Source organism: Oculina patagonica, chromosome 10 (genome assembly GCF_052425735.1).
Source record: "Oculina patagonica isolate OP01 chromosome 10, crgOcupat, whole genome shotgun sequence".
Taxonomy (NCBI): Eukaryota; Metazoa; Cnidaria; class Anthozoa; order Scleractinia; family Oculinidae; genus Oculina; species Oculina patagonica.
This window is the reverse complement of record NC_135767.1, coordinates 13405197-13429209: the sequence shown is the minus strand read 5'-3', so window position 1 is coordinate 13429209 and position 24013 is coordinate 13405197. Positions and strand designations below refer to the sequence as shown.

Here is a 24013-nt window from a genome sequence, read left to right as displayed (position 1 = left end):
ATAAAACACTGAATCAAGAGTTTCTCTAGAAATATTAGAGCAATGTTCTTCAAACTTGGTACCAAAGAGCAAAGAATGTCCTACACTAGGAAAAATTGCAGAAAGATTCCAAACACTAAAGAAAACTTTTAAAAGCGGCGGTAGATGAAACGAAAGAGCCCGGTGAAACATTCGTGACGTTTATTTCAAAGTGAGTGCATTTATCAGGCCGCGAAACAGTATAACGCAATTTTAAATGGTGTTTACCGTATTTACTCGAATAAGCGCCGCGGCGCTTATTAAATTTCTCCCACCTCAAGTGCGGCGCTTATTCGGGGGCGGCGCTTATTTGAGGGCGGCGCTTATTTAAAATTTGGACTCCACAAAGAGTCTTTTATTTTACAGTTATCGAAAGTAGCATCTTCTGATTGTCAGTATTCGTCTCTTCTGAAGAGAGTAGTGGCGCTAGCTGTCCTAGCAAAGTTTGCGGCCTTCACATTTACGTATTGTAAGAATGTAGAAAACAAATAGGCGAGCAGTAAAACCATCACTGTAAACTGCAAAACATCGCTTTTAATGAAACGAAATGTCCAGTTTGCATTAGAGTTGCTTTGTAGTGCAGTTTTTAGCAAAACAGATTTCCTCGAATTAGCGCCGCATCGGGACTGCGGCGCTTATTCGGGGGCGGCGCTTATTAACTTTTTTGTCCGAAATGCGGCGCTTATTCGAGGATTAGTCTAGATATCACAAATGAAAACCGAATATCTTTTTTTAATTGTACACCGTTATGAATTTTTAAAAAAAGACATGATTAGCATAACATGCATTCAGTTAATTGAAAATTAATTTGGTCCGACACATCTAATGGAAACTCGAGCTATGTTCTTCCACCGTTCATTTTCTTGTTTAGAGTTCTCCAGCTGCTTGGGTAGATATTTTCGTATATATTTCCGCATCTTTTATAATCCAGTTTCTTTATATATTTTATGGTTGCATATGCGATACTCCGACATATTAATAACACCTGCAGGTGTGTATGATATACAGAATTATTGTATACTCATCTTCGGTTACCGCATTTATAGCGTTCCGATTGGTTCATGCACACCGTTTTTCGGCAATTAAACAAACCCGCTTTTTACCAAAAATGGTAAATAGGCGAGCGTTGTGTTTTAAGCTTTGTTTTGTTGTAATTTACAGAATTTTTACAAAGAAGGCATTAAATGTAAAACAGTCACACTGGCGGATGGAAAGATGAGGGGTGATCTTTGAGAATTCTTCTTTGGTGTAACGTCACGAACACTTCACGAATTGGCTGTTTTTGCAAATCTTTCTTGGAGATAGTTATTTTGCTGATTGTGAAAGCCTATCTCAGAGTCTGCCGGAATTAACGAACCACTTCGAACTAAAAGGGTAAGAAGCTTTATTGAAAAGATCGAGCTTATATTAATGGTGTTAAAGATGTTTTTACTTTTTGAAAAAGCGTCTTAGTCTGCTTGCTGCCTGAGTCCACGAAGCTCCCTTAGTCGGTTTTGTTATGAATTTCACTTTATACTTAATTCGAAACGTTGTGCGTAATTTAACTTGTTGGCTTAAGTTATGAATTTCTCGTTGTTTATTTATAGGAAAAATGCTTTCTATTGATAGTTTTCTTTTTTTTCTACTTCTTCTTCTTTCTTCTACCTTTTTTTTTTAATTAAGTGAGCTCAGTTTCACATAGTTATTATAACACAATTTACAATTCCGCATGAGCGGCGGCACGGAATACGTAAGATTTGCCGGACGAACACAATGTTTAAGTAAGATAAATACGTGTGCTTTGAGAAAAAAAAACATTTCGCTGTCTTTAAGATAACAATGAAAAGAAAGCTATAGGAAATAGCTTTCATCCTTTTGCTTTATAGTATAAAGACAAGGAAGCAATGCTTCAATTTCGCTGGCTCCATTTACGTCACATCTTTACGCCTCCAGTAGAGCTCATGCGCAAGTGTCAATGGGTATCCATAAATCACTTATTTCGATAAAAAAAAATAGAGATAAAATAAATGGATAAATAAATCAAGGTGGAGTAATCTAAACCGCCTGTTTTCGTCCCTCCCACGCTTACGACCGAGATAGATTTAAAGATTTAAAAATGGGTTTTTGTTTGCTTTTATACATTTAATGTTTGCCTCCCTTTCCAACTTTGTTATTATGAAAAAAAGTCCAGGTTGTTGAAACGTAAATTTGTCGTTATCTCGAACTTTTAATTAACATTGGTTAATGATGTTGTTTTTAACCTCCCGGATAGAATGACTTCAAAGAACGTAATGCAATTCAAAATGAAATGACAGAAATGAATAAATGGCCTTTTTAAGTTGTTGCAGTTAGGAGAAATTTATACTTTCCAATGAATTGTATTTTCTTATAAATGCCATTCTAGAATAAGCGCCGTATCCATCTATATATTTTCTAAGGCCTGAGCTTTACAAAGAGCGGCGCTTTTTCGAAGATTGTGAGTGTAAAAATGGCGGTGATTAAACATTTTCATGCGAGTGTAGAAAATTGTTATTTGAAACTAAATTTTTTTTGATGTAATGAGATGTTATCTCTATTGGAAAAAGTAGTTGTGTTTATTTGAGGATGATGTTATAAATGTTTGTCATAAGCCTCCCTTCCCCCCAAAAAACGCCGGCTTCTATCAAAAAGTCGACAAATATATTTTTTTCTCAAGTGAATATAACACCATTGAGAGTTTTACCTTTTCGATCAATATTAATTTCTCATCTTCGATCAAATTGTTTTTATCCTTTTCTTCCTGCAATCACAATCTTTTATTTCCATCCTCAATTCTGATTAAATTTTGCACAATCTCGACAACAGTTAAACATCAGTGGCTTCAACTTTTGATTAATTGGTAAAAAAAAGTCAAACAATAAAATTATCTTATTGTATTTTTTTATTATTAAAATGAATCGCGTTATAATCGGCAACTATTTAATTAAAGTCATGCAAACTGTCTTGACACGGATGTCATTTGTTTATCTCACAATCCGTTTGACGCAAATTAAAGTTTAACGAGTCATTTATCGCGAATTCGCAAAAGAATATTAAATTGAAACTCTTATATTGTTGCAAATGAGAGCAAGAACACAGACCACGGTTTTCTTTGCAAGTGTCAGCATGGATGCTTTCTAGCTTAACAAAACGTCGTAAGTAAACACTTCTTTCGCTGTAAAACTTGCTGGGGTAGATATATTTAATAGCTTGAACCTCGCAAAAATGACTTAGACAAATAGCTAAATTCAGATCTCATTACGCGATTTGATAATGTTGGCCCTTGGTAAAGCTATGTCTAAGAACTGATGGCCTTGCAACGAAAACAAGGCTATGAATACAGCTTACCGTGCTTTGGAATATAACGGAGATGAAGCGGTTTCAAAACCCGTCATCCAACATTGCCATTTCATGCCAAAAGCAATGTTTCAAGCTTTAATTTCATATAACAACGTCGCTAAATTTCCTCCAAAAACAACGATCAGCTTAATAAGCTATTGCAAGAAAAAAGGCAAAACTGTATTTAAAGAGCTGTATTTCAAATTTTTACTCAGTCACAGCTTTGGTTCATTTAGCATAGGTAAAAAAAAAATATACTTCCTTTCTTTCTTTCTTTCCTTCTTCTTCCTGTCCATTAATTTGACAGATCTTTTTTAGACATTAATAAGAATTAAAAAATCAAACGTCGCAGACACTTTTTATTGATATTATTTTTTTAAAAGTAATTACACTGTAAAGATAAATGCCAGCCAGAAAACGGCTGACAAAAGCGGGAATTTTTAAGCAATGAACGAAGCTTACATTGAACGCACGCCGGAGTAAATTCGCTTTTTAACAACCGTAAACAGGTTATGATATCTGCATGTAACTTCTTAAAATACTTTAGTCAATAAGTCTAAAATATATAAAAAAAAAAACATTATCGATAATTTCTCGTATGCGAAATCCGTCTTCTTTAGATATTCTTAAAACCCTTTATTCTTTGGCGCCCTGTTGATTCTTTCTTATCTTCCACATTTTAGTCCATACATATTTCCATATTTCGTGGTTAAAAATGCATGATATCTAGATTTATTTTATTAATCAATCTCAGCTGTTACATTTAAAAGTGAATAGAACGAGCTTAAATTAATAGAACAGTGTGAAAAAATGGTTTCATTTTCAGCTTTAAATTTTATATTAATCAGGCTGCAAATGGCTTTCCCTGTCAATTGAAGCCGTCAATAGCTGGTTAAATTTACATCGCTTACTTATAAAGGAGCAGATTTTGTTTTTACTAGCAATAGACAACTATCGAATTCACAGTGCAAATTTTCGATCTTCACCTAAAAATAAGTGCCTTTTCACCTAGTTTTGATAAATATGGAACGCCTAATACCCCACTTCATGCATTAAATTAAATTAAGTTATTATGTGCGGTTTTTTTTTTCGATGAGAACCCATAAGAGTTCAGAATTTATGACTTATCATTACGCTAGGCGTGGAAATTGGGTATTTTTTTTTTTCATTTAATTTGTGGTGGGTTCCATGCTGAAGATCCCGCTGATACGATCTTCTAATAGAACCCGACGAGTTTATTAAATTGTCTGTATCTCATCGTGACTGAAGTTAATTTATCGAACCTAATTACTTTTTTATCCTCTATAAAATTCCCTTTTTTACTCTTTGTCTGAAAAGAACTTTATAAACTTTGGTAGCAAGGTACGGCTTAACATATAGCCTATGAAGATTACCTTTGGTTCGTCATCACTCCTTTTGAAGCAAAAATATACACCCGGATATAAAAATTGGACTGTCGTCTGTAGACGTTATCTCTTCCAAAAAAGTGATCAGTTTCCACAGTTTCTGCATGCAGGCTTTCATGTACAGTAATATTTCAAAAACGTGTTCGAGTGTTTCATCTAGCTTGCGAACAGGCTTTCAGGAGAGCGCTCGGCCGGCGGGGCAAAAATGGAGGGGAAAGCCTGCACGCATCTCTGAGAATCGCAAATGCCGCCCACGAACACCCCGCAGATTGATGAGCTTGTCAATTGTCACATTTAAACAAAAGCATTTAAACCGCACGCCGGAAATCAAATTAAAACTAAGGTAAACAAATAATGGTCGGTCGCCCTCGAGCTAAAAATTTTATACAGAAAGTTTCTTCTGACAGCCAACGGCCAAGTTCCAGTTCACAGACTCAGAGTCGGAGCCAGTGCTCGAAAATCACTGGGAATGCAATTTCAAGGACCTCAAGCACCGGCCGTCGCGATTCACGAGAATGAAGACGCACTTCCGAATATTGAGGATATTATCGACCCTGATCTGCGATCGACCCGAGTAAAAATTCTGATCTTGTGGCCCAGTGGAAGAACAAATGCTTGAACACCAGATGTAAGAGAAAATATCCTTCTCGTGAAGAATATCGCCTCGAAAAATTGGCAAGCATTCGCTAACGCCGTTCTCAAGAACGAGCAATTGCCAACCAGACACGTTCTATTTTGATTTTTGTCTCTACCGGAAATGAAAAACATCGACAACGTCACAAATAATTAAAATCCACCAATCAGCACATTGCGCTCTTCGGACGGCCTCGTGCTTTCATTGTTTTCGAGTGTTGGGAAACCCCGATGAAACACGAAGCACGAGTTTTTGAAATAGCTTCTTAATCGGCGCCTAATTGCAAACAAAATATATTATTCACGAAAACTTAATTTTTTATTTCCTTTGTTTAATTAGCGTATAGTTTGCAATCGTGGCCTTATTGCAAACAAGAGATATTATTCACGAAAACATTGAATTGTTGCTATCTTTTGTTTAATTAGCGCATAGTTTGTGACGATTATGGGCGCTTTCCATTCGACCAAAAATTCGGGAAATTTCGGAACAAGGACGAATGGTACAGAAATTTGCTCCGGCGGAAAGTTTCCAGAAAATCCGGAAAGTGTCGACTTTCCGAAATGCGAACCATTCAACCGAAAACCCCAGAAATTCCAGAAGCAAAATCAAATGGAACTGAAAGTTCCTGGAAATTGTTTCCGAAAATTTGGGGGCGCTTTCCATTCGACCAAAAATTCTGGTTTGAGTTTCCGGTAACTTCCAGTGGCAAATGGAACAGCATTTTCCAACTTTTCCGGTTGACTGCACGGAAGGCAAAACAAAATTTGCATATGGTCAGGAAGTCCGTCTAATATGGAAATTTCTACGGTGCATTAAAATAATGCGCTGTTGCCGGTTTCCTGCACATATAACTCGATATTTTTGCAAATAAAAAGTATTCCGAGCACTAAAAATAAACGCCATGAATGACATCGTGGCTAAAAATACAGGGACCTTTCAAAAGGCACACTACAAGCAACGAAAACGTCGCCAACCCAAAAAGTTTAAATGAGCAAAACAGTGGCGTAGCCTGCACGCGCGTTATAAATATTTGTACATTTCTTTGCTGCCGCCTGCAAAACAACAACGAAAAACAACCGAGTTCACCAAAAAAAAAATTATTTGGAGTTTCAAGAATGCTTCCTTTCAGCTGCACAAATCGCTAAATTTTCTGCCGAAGGAACTCAGGCTGAGTGTAAAATGGTAGCTTTTTCCAAAATTTCCGGAAAAGAGGACAACCTCGCAAGGTAGACCCAGATTTTTGAAAACAATTTCCGGGAACTTTCAGTTCCATTTGATTTTGCTTCTGGAATTTCCGGGGTTTTCGGTTGAATGGTTCGCATTTCGGAAAGTCAACACTTTCCGGATTTTCTGGAAACTTTCCGAAAAAATTTATGTACCATTCGTCCTTGTTCCGAAATTTCCGGAATGTTTGGTTGAATGGAAAGCGCCCTGGGTCTACCTTGCAAGGTTGTCCTCTTTTCCGGAAATTTTGGGAAAAGCTACCATTTTACACTCAGCCTGAGTTCCTTCGGCAGAAAATTTAGCGATTTGTGCAGCTGAAAGCAACTACATGTGTTAAGGAAGCATTCTTGAATTGAAACTCCAAATAACAAGTTTTGGTGAACTCGGTACGTTGTTTTTCGTTGTTGTTTTGCAGGCGGCAGCAAAGAAATGTACAAATATTTATAACGCGCGTGCAGGCTACGCCATTGTTTTGCTCATTACACTTTTTGGGTTGGCGACGTTTTCGTTGCTTGTAGTGTGCCTTTTGAAAGGTTCCTGTATTTGTATTTGTGGCTTTTTTTTTCAGTGCTCGGAATGCTTTTTAGGGCCTCTTTACATGAAAGCCGAGTTGAGTTTCATCCCGGGATGAATTTCGTCCCGGGATGAAAAAAATTTCATTTTACATGAGCGTGTTCATCCCGGGATGCTGGGACGTAAGTCGTCCCGCCCGAGTTGAATTCATCTCGCCCGTGTTAACATTACTTTATATTTCATCCCGGAAAGACTGTTTACATGACGTTTCTCGTCACGTTTCATCCCGGGATGACATTTCAACTCGGTGTTTCATCCCGGGATGAAATCGTCCCGGGATGAGTTCATCCCGGGACGAAATCATGTATCATCATGTAAACAGCAACAAGAAAATGACCAGACACCGAGATGAATTTATCCCGGGACGAAAGTCATCCCGGGACGAAAACTCTCATGTAAAGAGGCCCTTATTTGCAAAAATATCGAGTTATATGTGCAGGAATCCGGCAATAGTGCATTCAGTTTTAATGCACCGTAGAAATTTCCATATTAGACGCACTACCTGACCATATGCAAATTTTGTTTTGCCTTCCGTGCAGTCAACCTGAAAAGTTGGAAAACGCTGTTCTATTTGTCACTGAAATTTTCCGGAAACACAAACCAGAATTTTTAGTCGAATGGAAAGCGCCCTACGTAAGATCCGTGTTTTTCACAACTAAGCTTGTTTACTTTAAGCCGCCACAATTTGCATGCAGTGGCGTCCTGCTAGTTTTGAAACGTGGACGGGTTAGCTGAGGATGAATATCGCCGGTTTCGGCCGCCCAAAAATGTGCAAGAAAATTTATTGCTTGCACCGTCAAAGCATAGTGGAAAAGTGAGCCGCTGAGGTTTTGAGAATCGAACTTGCCAAACAGCGCGCGAGCAAAAATCCCTTTAAGCTTCTTTACTTGACCTGGGAAGTGTGTTCAAGGATTATGATGTTAACCGCGTGCAAAGTCTTGAAGAGAAGTTGGAGGACCTGGATGGTCTGTCTTTAAAATATTGGCTCACAAAATTCGTTCACCAAAAACTCGGTTAGGAATAAGAACGCCGGGTCGATCGCTACGAGATGTTGAGGAATGTTTCTGAATTGCACTAGCACTGTAAACGTAAATTTTAGTGTGATTCTACTTAACTCGTGAAACAGAAGCTTGTCTATTCAGTCGGTGTTTGTGTCATTAATATTTAAATTAGGATAACCCCGCATCACAAGGGTTTGACGTTTTATCAAACTCTAGAGTTTGATATTTCATCAAACTATCGTGGAAAGGCCTCTGTCCAGTGCTTCGTCGGGTTTTCAAACCACACGCACCTGACCAAATTGGCGTATCCTGATTGGCTTGTCAATTCATGAATTATTAATGAGTTCGAGAAGAACAGATATTGTCCAAGGTCAAATGTCCGTGCATCGAAAAAGAAGCTGACTCCAAGCTGAGCGTGTTTATTATTGAATGTTTTCATGCTGACCCTTTTTGTTTGTGGCGAAGCTGTCAAATGTTCAAACAGCATCTGTTGGGGTACAAAAATCAGGTTAGCCGTTTGCAAAATTCAGCTATATTTAACTGATCACTTTAATACGGAAGCCGATAAGGGTCACTAGTTGTCGCTTCCAATTTGTCGCTTCCAAGTTGTCGCTTTCATTCCTGGAGGGGCTTTATCTATTACAATGTGATAGGGAGGGGTGGGGGTGTCGGGTGAAAGTATAAGAACTTTCAGAAGTTTGTTTGTTAGTTAGTTCGCTGGTTTTTATCCCCCCCCCCCCCCCGTTATATATTTTCCAAGTTGTCGCTTCCAAGTTGTCGCTTCCCAGTTGTCGCTTCTCAGTTGTCGCTTCCAAGTTGTCGCTTCTCAGTTGTCGCTTCCAAGTTGTCGCTTCTCAGTTGTCGCTTCCAAGTTGTCGCTTCTCAGTTGTCGCTTCCAAGTTGTCGCTTCTCAGTTGTCGCTTCCAAGTTGTCGCTTCTCAGTTGTCGCTTGTGCTAATCTAATGAGACAGGCCAAACACGACTCCGGTGGTTGCTAAATGTTAGCCTTCAGTCTGCTAACGGAGGATTTAATTATTGTTCTCTAGAGCCGTTTCAGTGATGATCTTTATGCCATTGTGTTTGCTAGCTCTGTGGCACATTTCGTCAGGTTTATTGGCTCATGTTTGTTGAAAGATTCTTAATAGCCTTTAATGGAATGTTGTAGTCTATCGTGTGTATCGGATCAGTGGATTTCTAACCGTAGACTCGTATATCTGAAGTGGCGGTTAGTTCGTAGGATAACGTTTCGTTATGACGGTTGTGAGGGTCTAAGAACGTACGAACGAACGTGAATGTGCAAACGTAAAAAGCAAATTCTGAAGTTCCAAGTTCAGCGCCTTCGCATGACCTGCTTGGCCCAATCGCGCGCATGAAAAATATTTCAGAGATTATAACAATAGACACAAATAAGCACGTGTACACGGTCTCCTCGTGTGCACTAGTTCTTTGTATTTCTTTATTTGTTTCGCTATTTATTTGTCAAGTTATTTATTTATTTTTATAAATATTATCTTTTATTCGAACAAATTACAATAATAACTTTGAAATGCAAGAGTCACGGGAAGGGGGTATTGTGTGACAAGTTCTGACTCTCTTGCGCCATCGGTTCGCAATTCGAGTGCCAGACTATGCACAAAGGACTGGTCCCAAAAGCCTGGTTTTCACTTGCGACGCAGTCCGACGCAAGCACAAGCGCAAGCACAAACGCAACCAGAAGTAGTTCGTGCCAAGTGAAAACGAACGTCGACATAAGCACAAGCACATTAGCATAATATAATGTTTACAAGTTAGAAGGCTCCGTTCTCGACTCCGTTCTCTCGGCAAATATTGCGGCAGAAACACTCAGACATCGAGTGTTGTTGTCTCCTCTACTCTTGTGACGAAGAAAGCGAAAGATCGTAATTAAGGAGAAAAACCAAACATTTAGGGTTATAGATATTTTTAAAGAAAGCATTCATCTCCGTTTCTTTCGCTTCTCGAATCCGCGCTTGCGCCTTTTTTTTTTTTTTTTTTTGTCTACACTCGTCCGAACAATCTCGAACAAGCAGCTATTTCAAAAAGAAATAGTGTTTCGTTTCCAGATTGCGGAAGGGTGAGAATAGTGTAACACTAAGGAGAGATGGGTTTGTGGTTTACTTTAATTTGGAGAAGGTCCTAGTGTACGTTGAATTTGCCGAATTTATGCACGAGTGAAGAATGAAAAGAAGAACTTCATATTCAGTTTAATACCTACTGTCCATTTTATGTAAAGGAGACATAAACTACGTCCTGATGCAGTTTGGCTTTCAAGAGTTCAAGTAGCACACAAATATTTCTCTTTATAGAAATAGCATATGTCTTTCTCTCCAAATTAAGTTAAGCGAAAGGAGCTTGTCTTATATCGTTTTTACTCATCCAGTGAAAATTAAAATGATTTTTTTTTATTTCTGCAGAACACTTTTTGCTTAAAAATGGCACCTGATAGCATAACTTTGAATGTTACATGAATGGAAAAATAACTTACAGAAAATATTTAAATATATTCCTATCAATGTGGGGAATGGTTTATTTTTAAAACAAACAATCCTAAAACAAATCAGTTCCATAAATAAAGTGTTTTGTGACTACTGATCTCTGATAAAATGCAAAACAACACTTTAATCGTAGATTAAATTGTTACCTTTTGACAAAAAGCTTGAGGTATATACTTCTCTGAGTTGATCACATGCTCAAATCAAATAAATGCCAAATTCAAGACAAACCATAACCCCGGTCGACAAGAACAGAGATAAGCACACTGTTTCGAAGCCATTTCTTCAAAATCAAATGCCTGTTGTCACTTTACAAAGACACGTAAACAACCAGGGCAAATTAATGTAAAAAAGCTACCATACACAGATTTTAACCGGGATTTTTAATTAAGCAAAATTCAAGTTTAAAGAAAGTTTTATGTTATATGTTTTATGTAGTCATACCAGGATTGTATTTTGGTCGATCCGCGCTGCACGCTCTCCCGGCAAATATAAAATTATTTCCACAGAATAAGAGCTAAAAAGACACAGCCAAGTTGCTTCTGTTGTCAGTGTAACACTGATAATAACGATTGGCATTTTTGGCGATACTGTGAAGTTTCGTCCAGACCGCGATGGCTTTGAATAATAATAATAATAATAATAATAATAATAATAATAATAATAATAATAATAATAATAATAATAATAATAATAATAATAATAATAATGACACATCGGGCAGTATATCCACAGAGTGGCTCTTCGCCTGCCCGATATAATGTTTATATCAATAATTTAATCTCAGAAATCTGCTCCAGCAGTTGCAACGGTAGTTAATGTTGAGCGTTACATCAACTAAGGAGACGAATTTAGTTCGACACGGCAGTTGCACACCTTGCTATACGATACTGTCCATACAAAATTTAAACTTTGAACAGAACTTGACTGTCTTCTTTTTCGTTCTCAACTTTCCGTGCAGACTCGAATGTTTTTGCGACGCACGTGACACTGATCACGCAATTCCGGGTACATCCACGCGAGAACCCACGCAATTTTACGTGTATTCGCGCTGTTTGTGACGTCGACGATGCCGTGAATTTTCCTGTACAAATAGAATAGGGCAATTTCCCACATTTATACATTCCTCTGTTACATGAAGTGAAATTAACTTTGTAACTCGCCTGTAAATATGCACTTCTCTTTGTAGTGCACTTAAGCTCTACCGTGCGAGCAAACACGAGATACGCCAAGTCATCCCGTTTTTCTTTGCGCTTGCAAACACTGGTTGGTGGAAATTTACTTCCGTTTCAGAATAATATTAAACGCTACGAGAGCTTTCTCAAGTTTTCTTACAATACATCGCTTTAATCAAACTTAAAACAATTTCAGTCGTTAGATATTTCTGTTTGCAACGAATCTCAATATTTTTGGTCATGCTGAGGAATATATTTCCGATATTTGAAGAACATGTTTTTACGAAATTAATTGCCATCGGTCATACGTATTTACTTTGTGGTTACGACCGTTCTTGTGATTGGATAGCAGCCACCCGTGCGAGCAAACACGACAAGTCATCCCGTTTTTGTTTGCGCTTTCAAACACTGATTGGTGGAAATTTACTTCCGTTTCAGAAAATCGCTAGAATGTTTACTTAACAATTAAACGCTACGAGAGCTTTCTCTAGTTTTCTTACAATACATCGCTTTAATCAAACTTAAAACCATTGCAGTCGCCAGATATTTCTGTTTGCAACGAATCTCAATATTTTTTGATCATGCTGAGGAATATCTTTCCGATATTTGAAGAACATGTTTTTACGAAATTAATTGCCATCGGTCAAACGTATTTACTTTGTGGTTACGACCGTTCTTCTGATTGGATAGTAGCCCCCACTGTGTAAATAGTTCACATCGAAGCCAAAATAATACCGTATCGTTTCTGAGGAAACGAAACAAAAACGTCTGTCAAATCAACCGCGGCATCTGCGACGGCATGCTGGAACGAGTGCTGTAATTGGCTAGACAACGGCAGACGTAAACAATTTAATTGTGCTTATGCGATGTTTAGTTTTCATACGAACACAAGCGCAAGCACAAGCACAAGAAAAGGAAAAATTTTGATCCTTGTGCTTGTGCTTGTGCTTGTGCTTGTGCATATATGCTTGCGTCAAAGCCGTTTTCACGATGAAATAAGAGCTGTTATGCTTGCGCTTGTGCTTGCGTCGCTAGTGAAAACCAGGCTAAAACGATCATGTCCTTCTTAGCGATTCTTAGCGACTAAGAGACTTCCGAAACGATCGTCCTTCGATTCTAGGACCGTTTGAAAACGATGCACTATTTCAAATAAAAAAGGCACAATCTTTACCGTATAAGATTTGAAAACATGCCCTTTGGCAAAGCATATACTCTTATGTTTTGTTTAGGGTGCCAACACTGGTTATTAAGAGTCAAAATACTCTACTGTAAACCAATGATAGCAATCTATAAACAAATTTATTTACTTAGAAGATAATCTAATCTTTGAACCTACATTGACTTAAGATATCTATTTCCTTTGTCTGTTGACTCAGTAGTTTACAGCTCATTCCGATCCGGTTTCAAAGAGATCAATGCCCTCGACAACGGCGAAACGATTAACCAATCAGATTAAGCGTTTTATCAAGTACATTTTCGGTCGCCTTATGACCGTGACGCTCCCTTGTGCCTTAGAGTACACATGCTTCCAGAAGACTCGATCGTCAATTGTTGAAAAGAAGCTCTTGCTTTGGACTAGTTCTTCAACAAATGCACTCCGTGAGAAGTTGTGAACAACGATTCCTATAAGTACCTACTCTGACTTACATGTAATCTGTTTACTGTGATCGGACGCTGCGAGAAACAAGGTAACTTCATAGGTCGTACCAGTAACACAATCACTTTTGTCCTAGCCTCCTACGCAGCGCAGACGCTCTTTGGGCTCGTCACGCGTTTCTCCCCACGAACGTCTGCTCAACCGAGCTGCCATGCCACTTCCGTTCGCCGGTAGTTAGCCAATCATGGCTCGTCTTCCAATGTCTGGAAAGTGGGACTTTGACCTTAACGCTCCAAAAGCTGAACCACGCTTAAGTGACAAAACGCTCGATCAAAATAGTGCAGGAAACATAAGCTTTACGCGTTATACAGCACAGAAATCTCAAACAAACCTGTAGCTTTCTCGAAGTAAAGCTTGCGTCAGGCGAAGTCGGACTGACCAAAATAAATATGTCACAGATATTCATCCGTGATAAGATGTAACGCATCTGACGCCGTCACAGATATTTAAATGCAAGTAATCAATAGCTCACGCAAAGTTTCAGACCTTGCCCTTCCAGAACGAAAATTTTGAGTGCTTCAAACATTTCTTTTAAACGGAAATGAGCCAAAACAAACTGCTCAGGCAAAACACAAAGCAAATTACAGATTGGCAAAATCTACAAACAGGTAACAAGCAGACCCGAGGCCACAGACTTGCGGCTCTATTCAACTTCAAACGCCTGCTAGAAATACAGCATATAGTGCCTTTCAAAAACAAGTAATAATTAAGTAAAATAAGTCGGAAAACTATAGAGAACGGCAAATGTACAAATGTCGCGAATGTTTATAGTCGTGTAAGCTTTCGACGTGAATCGTTTTGCGGAAATTTCCCCGCGGGTGAGCCGCGTATGTCGAGTTCGATAGACCGATGCTGATTGGTTTCTTCAAAACAAAGGCAAACCTCCGGCGAACGGAAGTGGCAGCTCGGTTGAGCAGACGTTCGTGGGGGAGAAACGCATGACGAACGCATGACGAGAACGTCTGCGTAGGAGGCTACTTTTGTCCTTGATTGCAGCTGCAATTGGCTTCAAAATCTTTGAGCGTATCCGTTAAAGCAAGCTACAGTATCACTGACTACCAAACTGCTTGTTCAACCAAGTGAATATCAAAAGCAGGTGAGAAAGCACAGTCAAATAGAATGAATAGATAGTAAAACCATGTCAGTATTTTTAGATATTATTTTAGAATGTCACGGTAAGTTCCGCATGATTTGGTTCTTTGTCTATTCTCAGTATTATTACAGGTGATTAAGGGATTTAGGGTTAGCTTTCTGTTTACGATCTGCCTTTTGCGCAAAAGATCCAAATACTGTACTTGGGATTGCAGAGCCATAAAGTAATTTATTCTAATCACACTAAAGTTAGTATGATCCGAATGGAGTGAACAGCAATTTACTGCCACTCAAAAATGATCACAATTAATTTTGACAAAAATTTATTTCATTTTTTTGGAAATTCCCACATCGATAACCTTTAAGTATAAGTGAGCTTATCTCCAAATGTAAATTTTTTGCCCCAGGATTTAATAGATAGAGATGCCCAATTTATAAGGATGGAGGTAGAAGTCCAAAACGTTTGTAATTTGACATAGGGTCATTAAGCAACGTAGTGAAAGTTGTTACAACAGCAATTCCACAAGAGCAGCATGCGTCGCGAAGGAACGGTAGAATTACATCTACATCTACATTTATTAAGTTGATAACATCGTTTAAGACATCACATCAACTATAAGAAATAGATACAAAATAATAAAATAATAAAAACAAAATGTACATGCATAAATAAGATATAAAAATACTTAGTTACAATTTACTTGTTTACATGCTTCCCTAAATTTAATTTAAAATTCGATAAGGACTTGCAGTTCACTAAGTCAGCAGGCAGTAAGTTCCATTCTGTTATTGATCTAGGAAAAAAAGAAAACTTAAAAACGTCCTTAGAAACTTTTGGCATCCTATACTTAAAAGCATAGCTATTGCGTGTCCTTTTGTTTGGTATTAAGTGATTTTCTGTAGTTATGTCTACTAGGTTATGACTAAGTTTGTACATTAGAGTCGGTCTGTTTTTCTTTCGTCTTGTCTCTAGCGTGTCCCATTTCAAATCAGATAACATGTCTGTCACGCTAGCTGTTTTGTTGAAGTTTTGAAGGGAAAAACGGGCAGCTTTTCTTTGAACTCTCTCCAGGGTTGAAATATCTTTTTTGTGATTACGTTTGTTTTCATGGTTGAGCAAAACAAAATTTCGTCTAGCGTCCAACGTCTAGTCTAGCATCAAAAGTGGAAGCCTTTTTCAATTTCAGTCCACCAATTGACGTTTTCCTCTCGGTTTTAGGTTACTATTCTTGGACATTTGAAAATCCATTTTGAGTAAGATTATGACGCCATCAGACACGTGACCACCATATTTTAAAAGAACCTCAAGGTATTACGGGCGCAAAATGTCATTTACTTTGAAATATTGGTAATTAACAGCGGTGAGAAAACAAGCAGCGGGTATTACCACCGCAAATCTTACAATTTTCATTTACAGTTGAACCCCGCTATTTCGAACCATTTGGGGAAACCAGTTCGAAACAGCGGGAGTTCGAAATAGCCGATAGTAAGCCGATAGCGGGGTTCAACTGTACTTTGAAAAAAAAAATATATACCTGTCATCATTTGATTGATGTTTTTCTGGTGGCTTCACATTTGTCAAACACTGATCGACACTTAACCATATCCTTCTGGCAGCCTTTCTCAATTTCAGTTCACACAATAATTTAATATTTCTGTATGTTATAAAAATCTTCAGTGAAGTCTCGCTTAGTTTTTCCTATATACTCATTTTCCTTTTTTCTTTTTTTTTTTTTTAAAAAAAGGAATGTTAAGGCCTAAATTTTTAGAGCGCGCTACAAACAAACCGAAGGCTGAAACTTGGGTAAGAAATAGTATTTTGTTTGTTCACATTTCTTGTGAAAATGACAGATAATGATAAAAAGTATAAATTAACCTCTGTTCGCAGCTATTGAACTTGGAATCAACATTATCCGGCATGATCTGACCGCGGCAATAACGCGCACATTTAGAAGGCTGTCATACCCCTAGAAAGTTCCAACATGAGCGAGCGACGAGAAATGGTAATGTCAACAACACTTTTCTCAACACAATCGACTTGCTCACCGCAGAATCGACTGGGACTGTGCTGGATGCCTAACCTATAGAGCAAAATATTTTCAACGACTGACTCTAGAAAGCTGATATGTATATCGTACATCTTATTAACCAAGCGCGAGGGCCACACCAGGAGATTATTGCTATGTCGCACATGATGGTCTGCGGTTTTGTTACAATTATGCGCACGCATGCCATGTGCGCCTGTCGTTGAATTGAACCGCCATGTTTGATTAAACCTTGTTGTGTTGTACCAGTTTGACTTATTCAATTCCGCGAGATACAACAATTATCGGCCCGAGGTCTTGACAGTATGGACCGAGCGCAGCGAGGACCGTACTGGAAAAAAACAAGGGCCAATATTTTCCTAGTACTGACCCGAGCAAGCTTGGTTAATAAGAGATCATACGACTGAAAAAGATTAATGATAGATATGAGCGGAAGGTGGAAAGGATAAAAAGAACGGGATAATCTGACCGAGGACCCAACGGATGTTTCGGTCGGAAAAAAAATATTCTAACGTTGTTTTACAAACTAAGGAAAAGTACGAGAGCGTTTTTTCATCCGAATCAAATTTATCCTTTTTTATACTGGACGGGCGCGGGATCATTGGACGGGCAATGGAGCAATTTGATTGGTTGTCTTTAGTTGTTAGCCCTCTGACTGTCTCAGTCGTGCAATGATGTTGTTTCATGATTGTAAGACTTGTGTGAAGTTTGTCAACCGTAATTTTTCAGTTTCGATCCACTGATCTATATTGTTGTTCTGTTTGAGGCCCGTTCTGCTTATGTCGTGAAAAAGTCGTTTGTAAGCACCGGTAGTTGTTATTTTAGTATCATCGATTGACAAAAACTTTGCACTTGACTCTGACTTCCCCTTAGGTTTTCGAAACGTCAGTCACTAATTATAACAACAGTTTTTTTTTCTAAACTACTCACACCAGGACGATCACACTATACGAACTATGAATAGATACTTCTAGGCCCATTAACTGTGAAAACTAAAATGAGTAGGGACATTTACAGCAAGGCGCCCAAAAGTGTGACCACTTTTAATTTATTCACATTCTTTCGTGCAGATTTAATCCAATCAAAAGCCGTGGATAGCTTGCAGTTGACTTCTGATTGGATAAAATCTGCACGAAAGAATGTGAATAAATTAAAAGTGGTCACACGTTTGGGCGCCTTGCTGTAAAAACATCTTGCCATTTCAAATTCTACAAAACTTAAAAATGTTCACCCTCAGCCCTAAACATCGACGTTTTTATACGTATAAAAGAGTACTTCCTAATTGGACAGACGCTTTGCGAAGGTTGGTTTGAAGTGTCAATAGATGATTCATGCTGGCAAGACAAAAACTTTTTTTTTGTTAACAGCTGCAACTTGCCTCCATAAAAGAGTTTCATGATAGGAGAGCAGCCGTTTTACTATAACTACATCTTCTGTCGAGCTCGAGAGAATAACTACATTGGCATCGAAAATAGGTGAGCCCGACATTATAATTATTTACTGATAACAAAGAAAACAATTTCGTTATTACACCGAATTTTCGCGACATCAACATAATTTTCGCGTTTTTCGCACTGTTTTTTGGTTGAAATATAAACATATGTCGCCAAGGGTGCGTACAAAATATTCAAACTTCGGTTGAATTTCTTAACACTACAACCAAATATTCGGGTTTCGGTAGTTTCAACGATAGAATTTTTAGCAGAATTTTTAGCAGAATTTTTAGCAGAATTTTACAAGGGGTAATTTTACAAGGGGTACACGTTTATGAGGAAGGACTACGGCAAAGACTGTGCGACGTTATGGCTAATCGTGCTCGTCTCAGCGAAAACTGAATTGAACAACAAAGCGATGTTTCTTCTTACAGAGCCAAAATTCATACTCGGTTTTAACGGAATGAAAAATTAATGTTCTAACAAGGTAGAGGGGTTTTGGATGTTCACTGAAAACAACAATGTTTGGTCGTGAACCATGGCAATCTGACCAGCCTTGGAATCGGATTGAAAAGGCAGTAGAGTTTAATTTTCTTCGCCTCGTTCAGTTTTCCTTTGGCTTCAAGTAGTTTTCATTACCACTGAGGGTTCAAGACATCTGCAGTTGCTGCTTAAGTGCTTGAATTCATTAGTTACACAGGCTGACCCTGTCCTCCAGATATCTCCAGGTTTGTCTTAAACACATCAGCCGAATTTTCTTTGTCAGGATATAAAAGTTACGCACCAGAATTTTAAACTCAACCAGGGATACCTTTATGTCCGAGTAAGCGTTTTTTTTTTTACATCATTTATTGTTTGTTGCCTCGAAAAAAACTGATGCACTCCTTTGACGAGTTTGAACATGTTTCCTTTTAAATTTCAGCGCTTGTAAACTACATTTATTAGTTTCTAGATGTCGAACAGTCTTCTCTTTCGGAATGATCTTCACTATTGCTCATTTTAAATCCAAAACTGTACATGGTCAGATGGTTTCGAAATCCATCTCGTGGCAGTCGCGAGGCCGTACGGTTTTCTAGTAGGGCCGGCCGTATGAACTTTTTAGTGAGCAAACGCCTTGAAAACTGCTGCAAACGGTTTTCCCCCTGGGGAGGCCGCCCTGTCAGATATGACGGCAAATATAGACGGCAAATATAGACCGCAAATATAGACGGAAAACTGATCCTGACGGCTAAAGCGGTCAAAAATAAACAGAGTGTATAAACAGGAAAAAACTAGAATATGTTGAAAAATTTTTTGCCCTATATTTCGGTTTGCAAAACAAACCTTCCTCAGGGGCTGGGCGGAAAATAAAAAGTGAGAAAAGTAAAAGGATCCTTTTACGATCCTTTTACTTTTCTCACTTTTTGAAATATAAGGCAAAGTTTTATTTCAATATATTCTAGTTTTTTTTTACTGTTTATCCACTCTGCTTATTTTTGACCGCTTTAGCCGTCAGGATCAGTTTACCGTCTATATTTTCCGTTTTAACCTAGTTACCGATCCAGGTCTTCAATAGATCCGGCACCACTCATCGGTTTGTCGCTGTGATATTGCAGTTTTTTTATTATATCTGTCAGAAATACGTTATGTAGTTTTCCAAGTGCGCGCGGGGCTGTACGGGTCAAATGACAAAGTGGTTTATTCAATTAAGGAAATGTTTAACGGAAAAGACTCCAGAACTCGCTAAGGTTGTGCCGTGCTCTGTGCTTATTAGACCTTCTGCAACCGACCAAAAGATTTTTAAACTTTGAAGTCAATTTATTTATGGTCTGCTTCTCTACAAAAAAGTTGTATGTTGAGGTGGGGTCTCCACCGCGGTCAAACGACAGAAATATGCAAAAAATAAGAAAAGTACTGCAAAGATAAGGTTTTAATTTTTACAGTTCAAAGTTCGATACATAACCGATATCCTAAGGGTTTACTAAGTTTTTTTTGGAGCTTTACTAAAAAAAGTTCTACGTGTTTGAAAATAGCGATATGCGGACTTGTCGGCACCATTTGTCAAAGCACCTTTGGTTCGGATGCGAAACATTTAAAAAGTATAACACTGGTTTACCTGAGGGAATGGGATTATGCTTTCACTCGGCAACTATTTTTATCTATCCTTGCTCGTAATAACACTTCAATTTGAACAAAAAACGGCGAAATGGAAAGAAAACCTGCCTGAGACGTTTGACCGCGGTGAACATACGTGTAGATTTTGAGAAAAACGCCATTTAAACTACTAGCGCTTAGTCCCCTCTTAAGCACATTTTGGCTGTTTATAGCATTTTTATTGTTCAAATGTGGAATATCATGTTTGTACGCTGTAACAAGCAGTATTAAGAGAAAGATTTAAAATTTCTTAACATTTTACAAAAGAGTTCATAGTTTGCTCATTTAACCCCCCATACACCAATAAAGATCTAATCTTTACAAAAGAAACGCCTGGAACAGGTTATGTAAGACCGGGCAGTGTTTTATCTTCCTTAAACCTACGGCGGGCTCCGAAAAGATGGTAAAACTGATTTCTGGGAGTTAGCAAGGCGTGTGCAGGCAAGAGGTGATCATTGCTGTTGTAGTGTCACAGAACAAGCGATTTTTGTGAATGTGTGAAATTCTTCATAAACGTTCTAGATCAGTGCAGTTTTGAATCCCCTTTTGATTTATCAGATCTTCGTTTTAATTTTTGTTTTTCCTCTTTAGCAAGGACGAATAACTGTACGTCTACTCCATTGTCACCATGTCGTCCCAATTACCAGGAAACGGTAAGCGAATCAAAATCACTGACACCTTATAATTCCTCAACCGTTAATGTTGTGGAATAACTCTAAGAAATTAGTTTTTACACTATACACTAGGCTTTACAAATTTATAATCTCACTTTTCCATCAAAATTCGTTGCTATAGAAACGTCAAGAAGTCAAAGGTACCCTATTTTTTACTTTTCGGGTTTTGTTTTTACTTCATTTTTTGTCTTATCGGCGTAAGAAATTAAACATTTTTACAAATCTTGAAAAATTGTCGGCAGTTTTCAGTTGTTATTTTTACGTAAATGTTTACGTACATTGCTCTGATCCCTTAACCCTGACTTTTTTTAATTTATAAAAAATGCTTGTTTTGCCGATTTGACAAAAAAACGTCATAAAAACTTCAACTAACCAATTTTACGGCTTTTAGCTGAAATCGTTTCCATGGTAACGAATTTTGACGTAATTTGGAACGGACTGAGCCACCTTAAGGTTTAAGGATGAAAGCCCAGTGTGACCATTCAAATGAAAGCTATTGAGCAGTTCTTTTATGAGACTGTTATTATGCTGTTTAAGGTGGCTGTCTTTTGAGCGTGTGTGTGAAACCCTCCCCCTCTTTTAGGGTGCTATCATGACCATTCCAGACAAAAAAAGCTATCAAGCAGTACTTTCTATGTGGTGCTGTTAATTATGTCGTGCAAGGTGGTCCTAACGTTTAAGTCTCTGAGTGAAACCCTAGCAGTACTTTTATGCGAAACGTCTGATTGAGAATAAACCGTTAATGTTCGATTATCCACTTTTTAGTTTCTTCAGCACCGCCGCCACCAGGGTTATACCCAACAGGTGTCAAGATATCCTCCGCTATCCTACACACCACGATCATTCTTCTGGCCCTTGTCGGAAACATTTTAGTAATATACATTCTGTACAAGAGGCCAGAAACGAGACGATTAACTAGCTTCATGTACGTGAACCTAGCTGTGGCCGACCTACTGGTAACCGTTGTTGTGCTGCCACAGTCGATGCAGACGATTCAAATGGACGGCAGATGGCTTGATGGAGGATTTGGCATCTTCCTTGCCAAGCTAATTATATTTGTATTCTTCGTTGCTCTAACAGCGTCCATCTTCTCATTAACAGCAGTGACATTTGATTTCTTCTTCGCTATTGTCCTACCCATGCACAGGTTCCCTCGCTTTAGGAACAAAAAAATTCTGGTACCGACAATCTGGATCAGCTCAATGTGCCTAATGATTCCATGGCTGGTCATCGTTAACGCCAAAGGCTCGCGTATACAGTATGAATTTACGCAGTTCGGTCCTTTACAATCATCCATACGGGGCGTTTATCTCTATATCGTCATCACCATCTATGTATTCCCTCTAGCTACAATGTGCATTCTCTACGGTTGCGTTTGTCAAAAACTACGCTCGCACACATTGCCCGGAATTACCGTCAATAACCGCGCGACATACCGCGCCAACGCCAATAAACGTCAAATCATCCGCATGTCAATCACAATTGCTGTAGCGTTCGCACTTTGTTGGCTTCCCGCACATGTGTATCACGTGATTTTGGCAATCGATTGGGAAATGGGTTTGTCGCTACCTTCCTACGTCATGTTTGCGTGCTTCTGGTGCGGGCACGCGAACAGTGCTGTCAACCCGTGGCTCCTGATATATTTCAAGAAGAGATTTCGCGCCGTATTTCGAAGGATGATAACGTATCCACTATCTCGCATGTCGTTTGCTAGCAAAACGAATGAAAGCGTGAAGAAAACATCAGTGGAGCCCAACCTTTCAGCCACAGAGATTTATCAATTTACAAGTAGCGTGTAAAATAGTTATTCACTAAGAGTCTTATTACCCACCGGCGCAAGAAAGAAGGTATTTTATAAGGAGCTACGCCACGGGCATTTCGCAAATTTTTGGACGTAACTGTCTTGAAATTAGTGGTAGGCAACTTAAGCATAGAAAATACCGTCTTTGAACATCTAACGAAAGATAAAACCTTAATTTGCGGATAAAAATCAAACTTTTGGCTAAAGATATCGATTTTTTAAGACCCGCGGAAACAACTTGAAAAGTTATCCTTAATTTTTCAAGTTGCGATCCATTTCCATCCTAGCCTTCTGCAGCCAAATACGCTTGTTAACAGTTTTTAGTGCTCTAATATAGCCATTTTTAATAACAGTGGATCATTATTTTTAGGTTTTCTAACTATGAATTTTGGCTGTTCAAAAATCTGTTAAAATCCGTGACAAAGCCGCTTTAAGCCTTCGCGACCCCGGTTAGAAAAACCTTCACAGGGAAACCGTATTTATATACTGTCAGATAAAAAGATACTGTGTAACAAAGGTTAATAACTACTAGTGGTAACCACAGGTTAAAAAGTGCGGGCCTTGACGTACTTAGAAAAGCTACTGGTACGAGAGTGCGTAATTTTAGATGGCAGTATCGATAAATAAATGATAAAATAGACAAAAGACAATAACCGTATTTATTCGATTAAGCGCCCTGGGCGCTTATTAAATTTTTGGTCCTTGGGAGTGGGCGCTTATTCGAGGTGGGCGCTAATTCGAGGCTGGGCGCTAATTAAATTTTCACGATTTTCAGCAAATATTAAGTTTATTTTTGTAGCAAAACAATGAATAACAATGGTAATAATAAAAGGGAAGACGTACCAAAGCAGAATTTTAACTGTTCATTGAAAGATTCTGTAAAATACTAAGAAAACTCGATCATGGGGGAAGTCTTCTTAGTAGTACATAGTCAATTTCAATAATCAATACTCCTCTTATGGTTTACAGGGGGTTTTTGTGGGGTGGGGGTGGGCGCTTATTCGAGGCTGGGCGCTTATTAACTTTTCCTACCTTCAGGGTGGGCGCTTATTCGAGGTGGGCGCTAATTCGAGGTTGGGCGCTTAATCGAATAAATACGGTATTCCGAGGAACGCGTCACGCAAGGAATGTATGTTTTTATCGTTTTGGGAAGTGTAATCGAGCACGCGGTGTGAATTGAGATGTGATTTTTCTCAGTCGGTAAACTCGCTATGTTGTGCTCGCCTTTTATTAACGTGGCGCGATTTATGATAAATCACTGGACAGAAGACAATTATTCCGAGTTACGCGTCACGCTTATA

The 24013-nt window shown here is 38.5% G+C and overlaps 1 protein-coding gene across 3 annotated transcripts; it reads left to right on the top strand.

Annotated features, from left to right (window-relative positions):
• The first annotated feature begins 1277 nt into the window (after positions 1–1277).
• LOC144629098 (neuromedin-K receptor-like) lies at positions 1278–23359 on the top strand. Of its 3 annotated transcripts, XM_078487284.1 has the most exons (5): positions 9264–10216; positions 12628–13565; positions 14531–14630; positions 20829–20890; positions 21677–23359. In XM_078487284.1, the coding sequence occupies exons 4-5, from the start codon at positions 20866–20868 to the stop codon at positions 22708–22710; spliced, it is 1059 nt and encodes a 352-aa protein (XP_078343410.1). In that variant the 5' UTR covers positions 9264–10216; positions 12628–13565; positions 14531–14630; positions 20829–20865; the 3' UTR covers positions 22711–23359. The 3 variants fall into 3 exon arrangements, with proteins under 3 accessions (XP_078343412.1, XP_078343411.1, XP_078343410.1); XM_078487286.1 differs by lacking the exons at positions 9264–10216; positions 12628–13565; positions 14531–14630 and adding an exon at positions 1278–1392; XM_078487285.1 differs by lacking the exons at positions 9264–10216; positions 12628–13565; positions 14531–14630 and adding an exon at positions 8582–8700.
• The last annotated feature ends 654 nt before the right edge of the window (positions 23360–24013 follow it).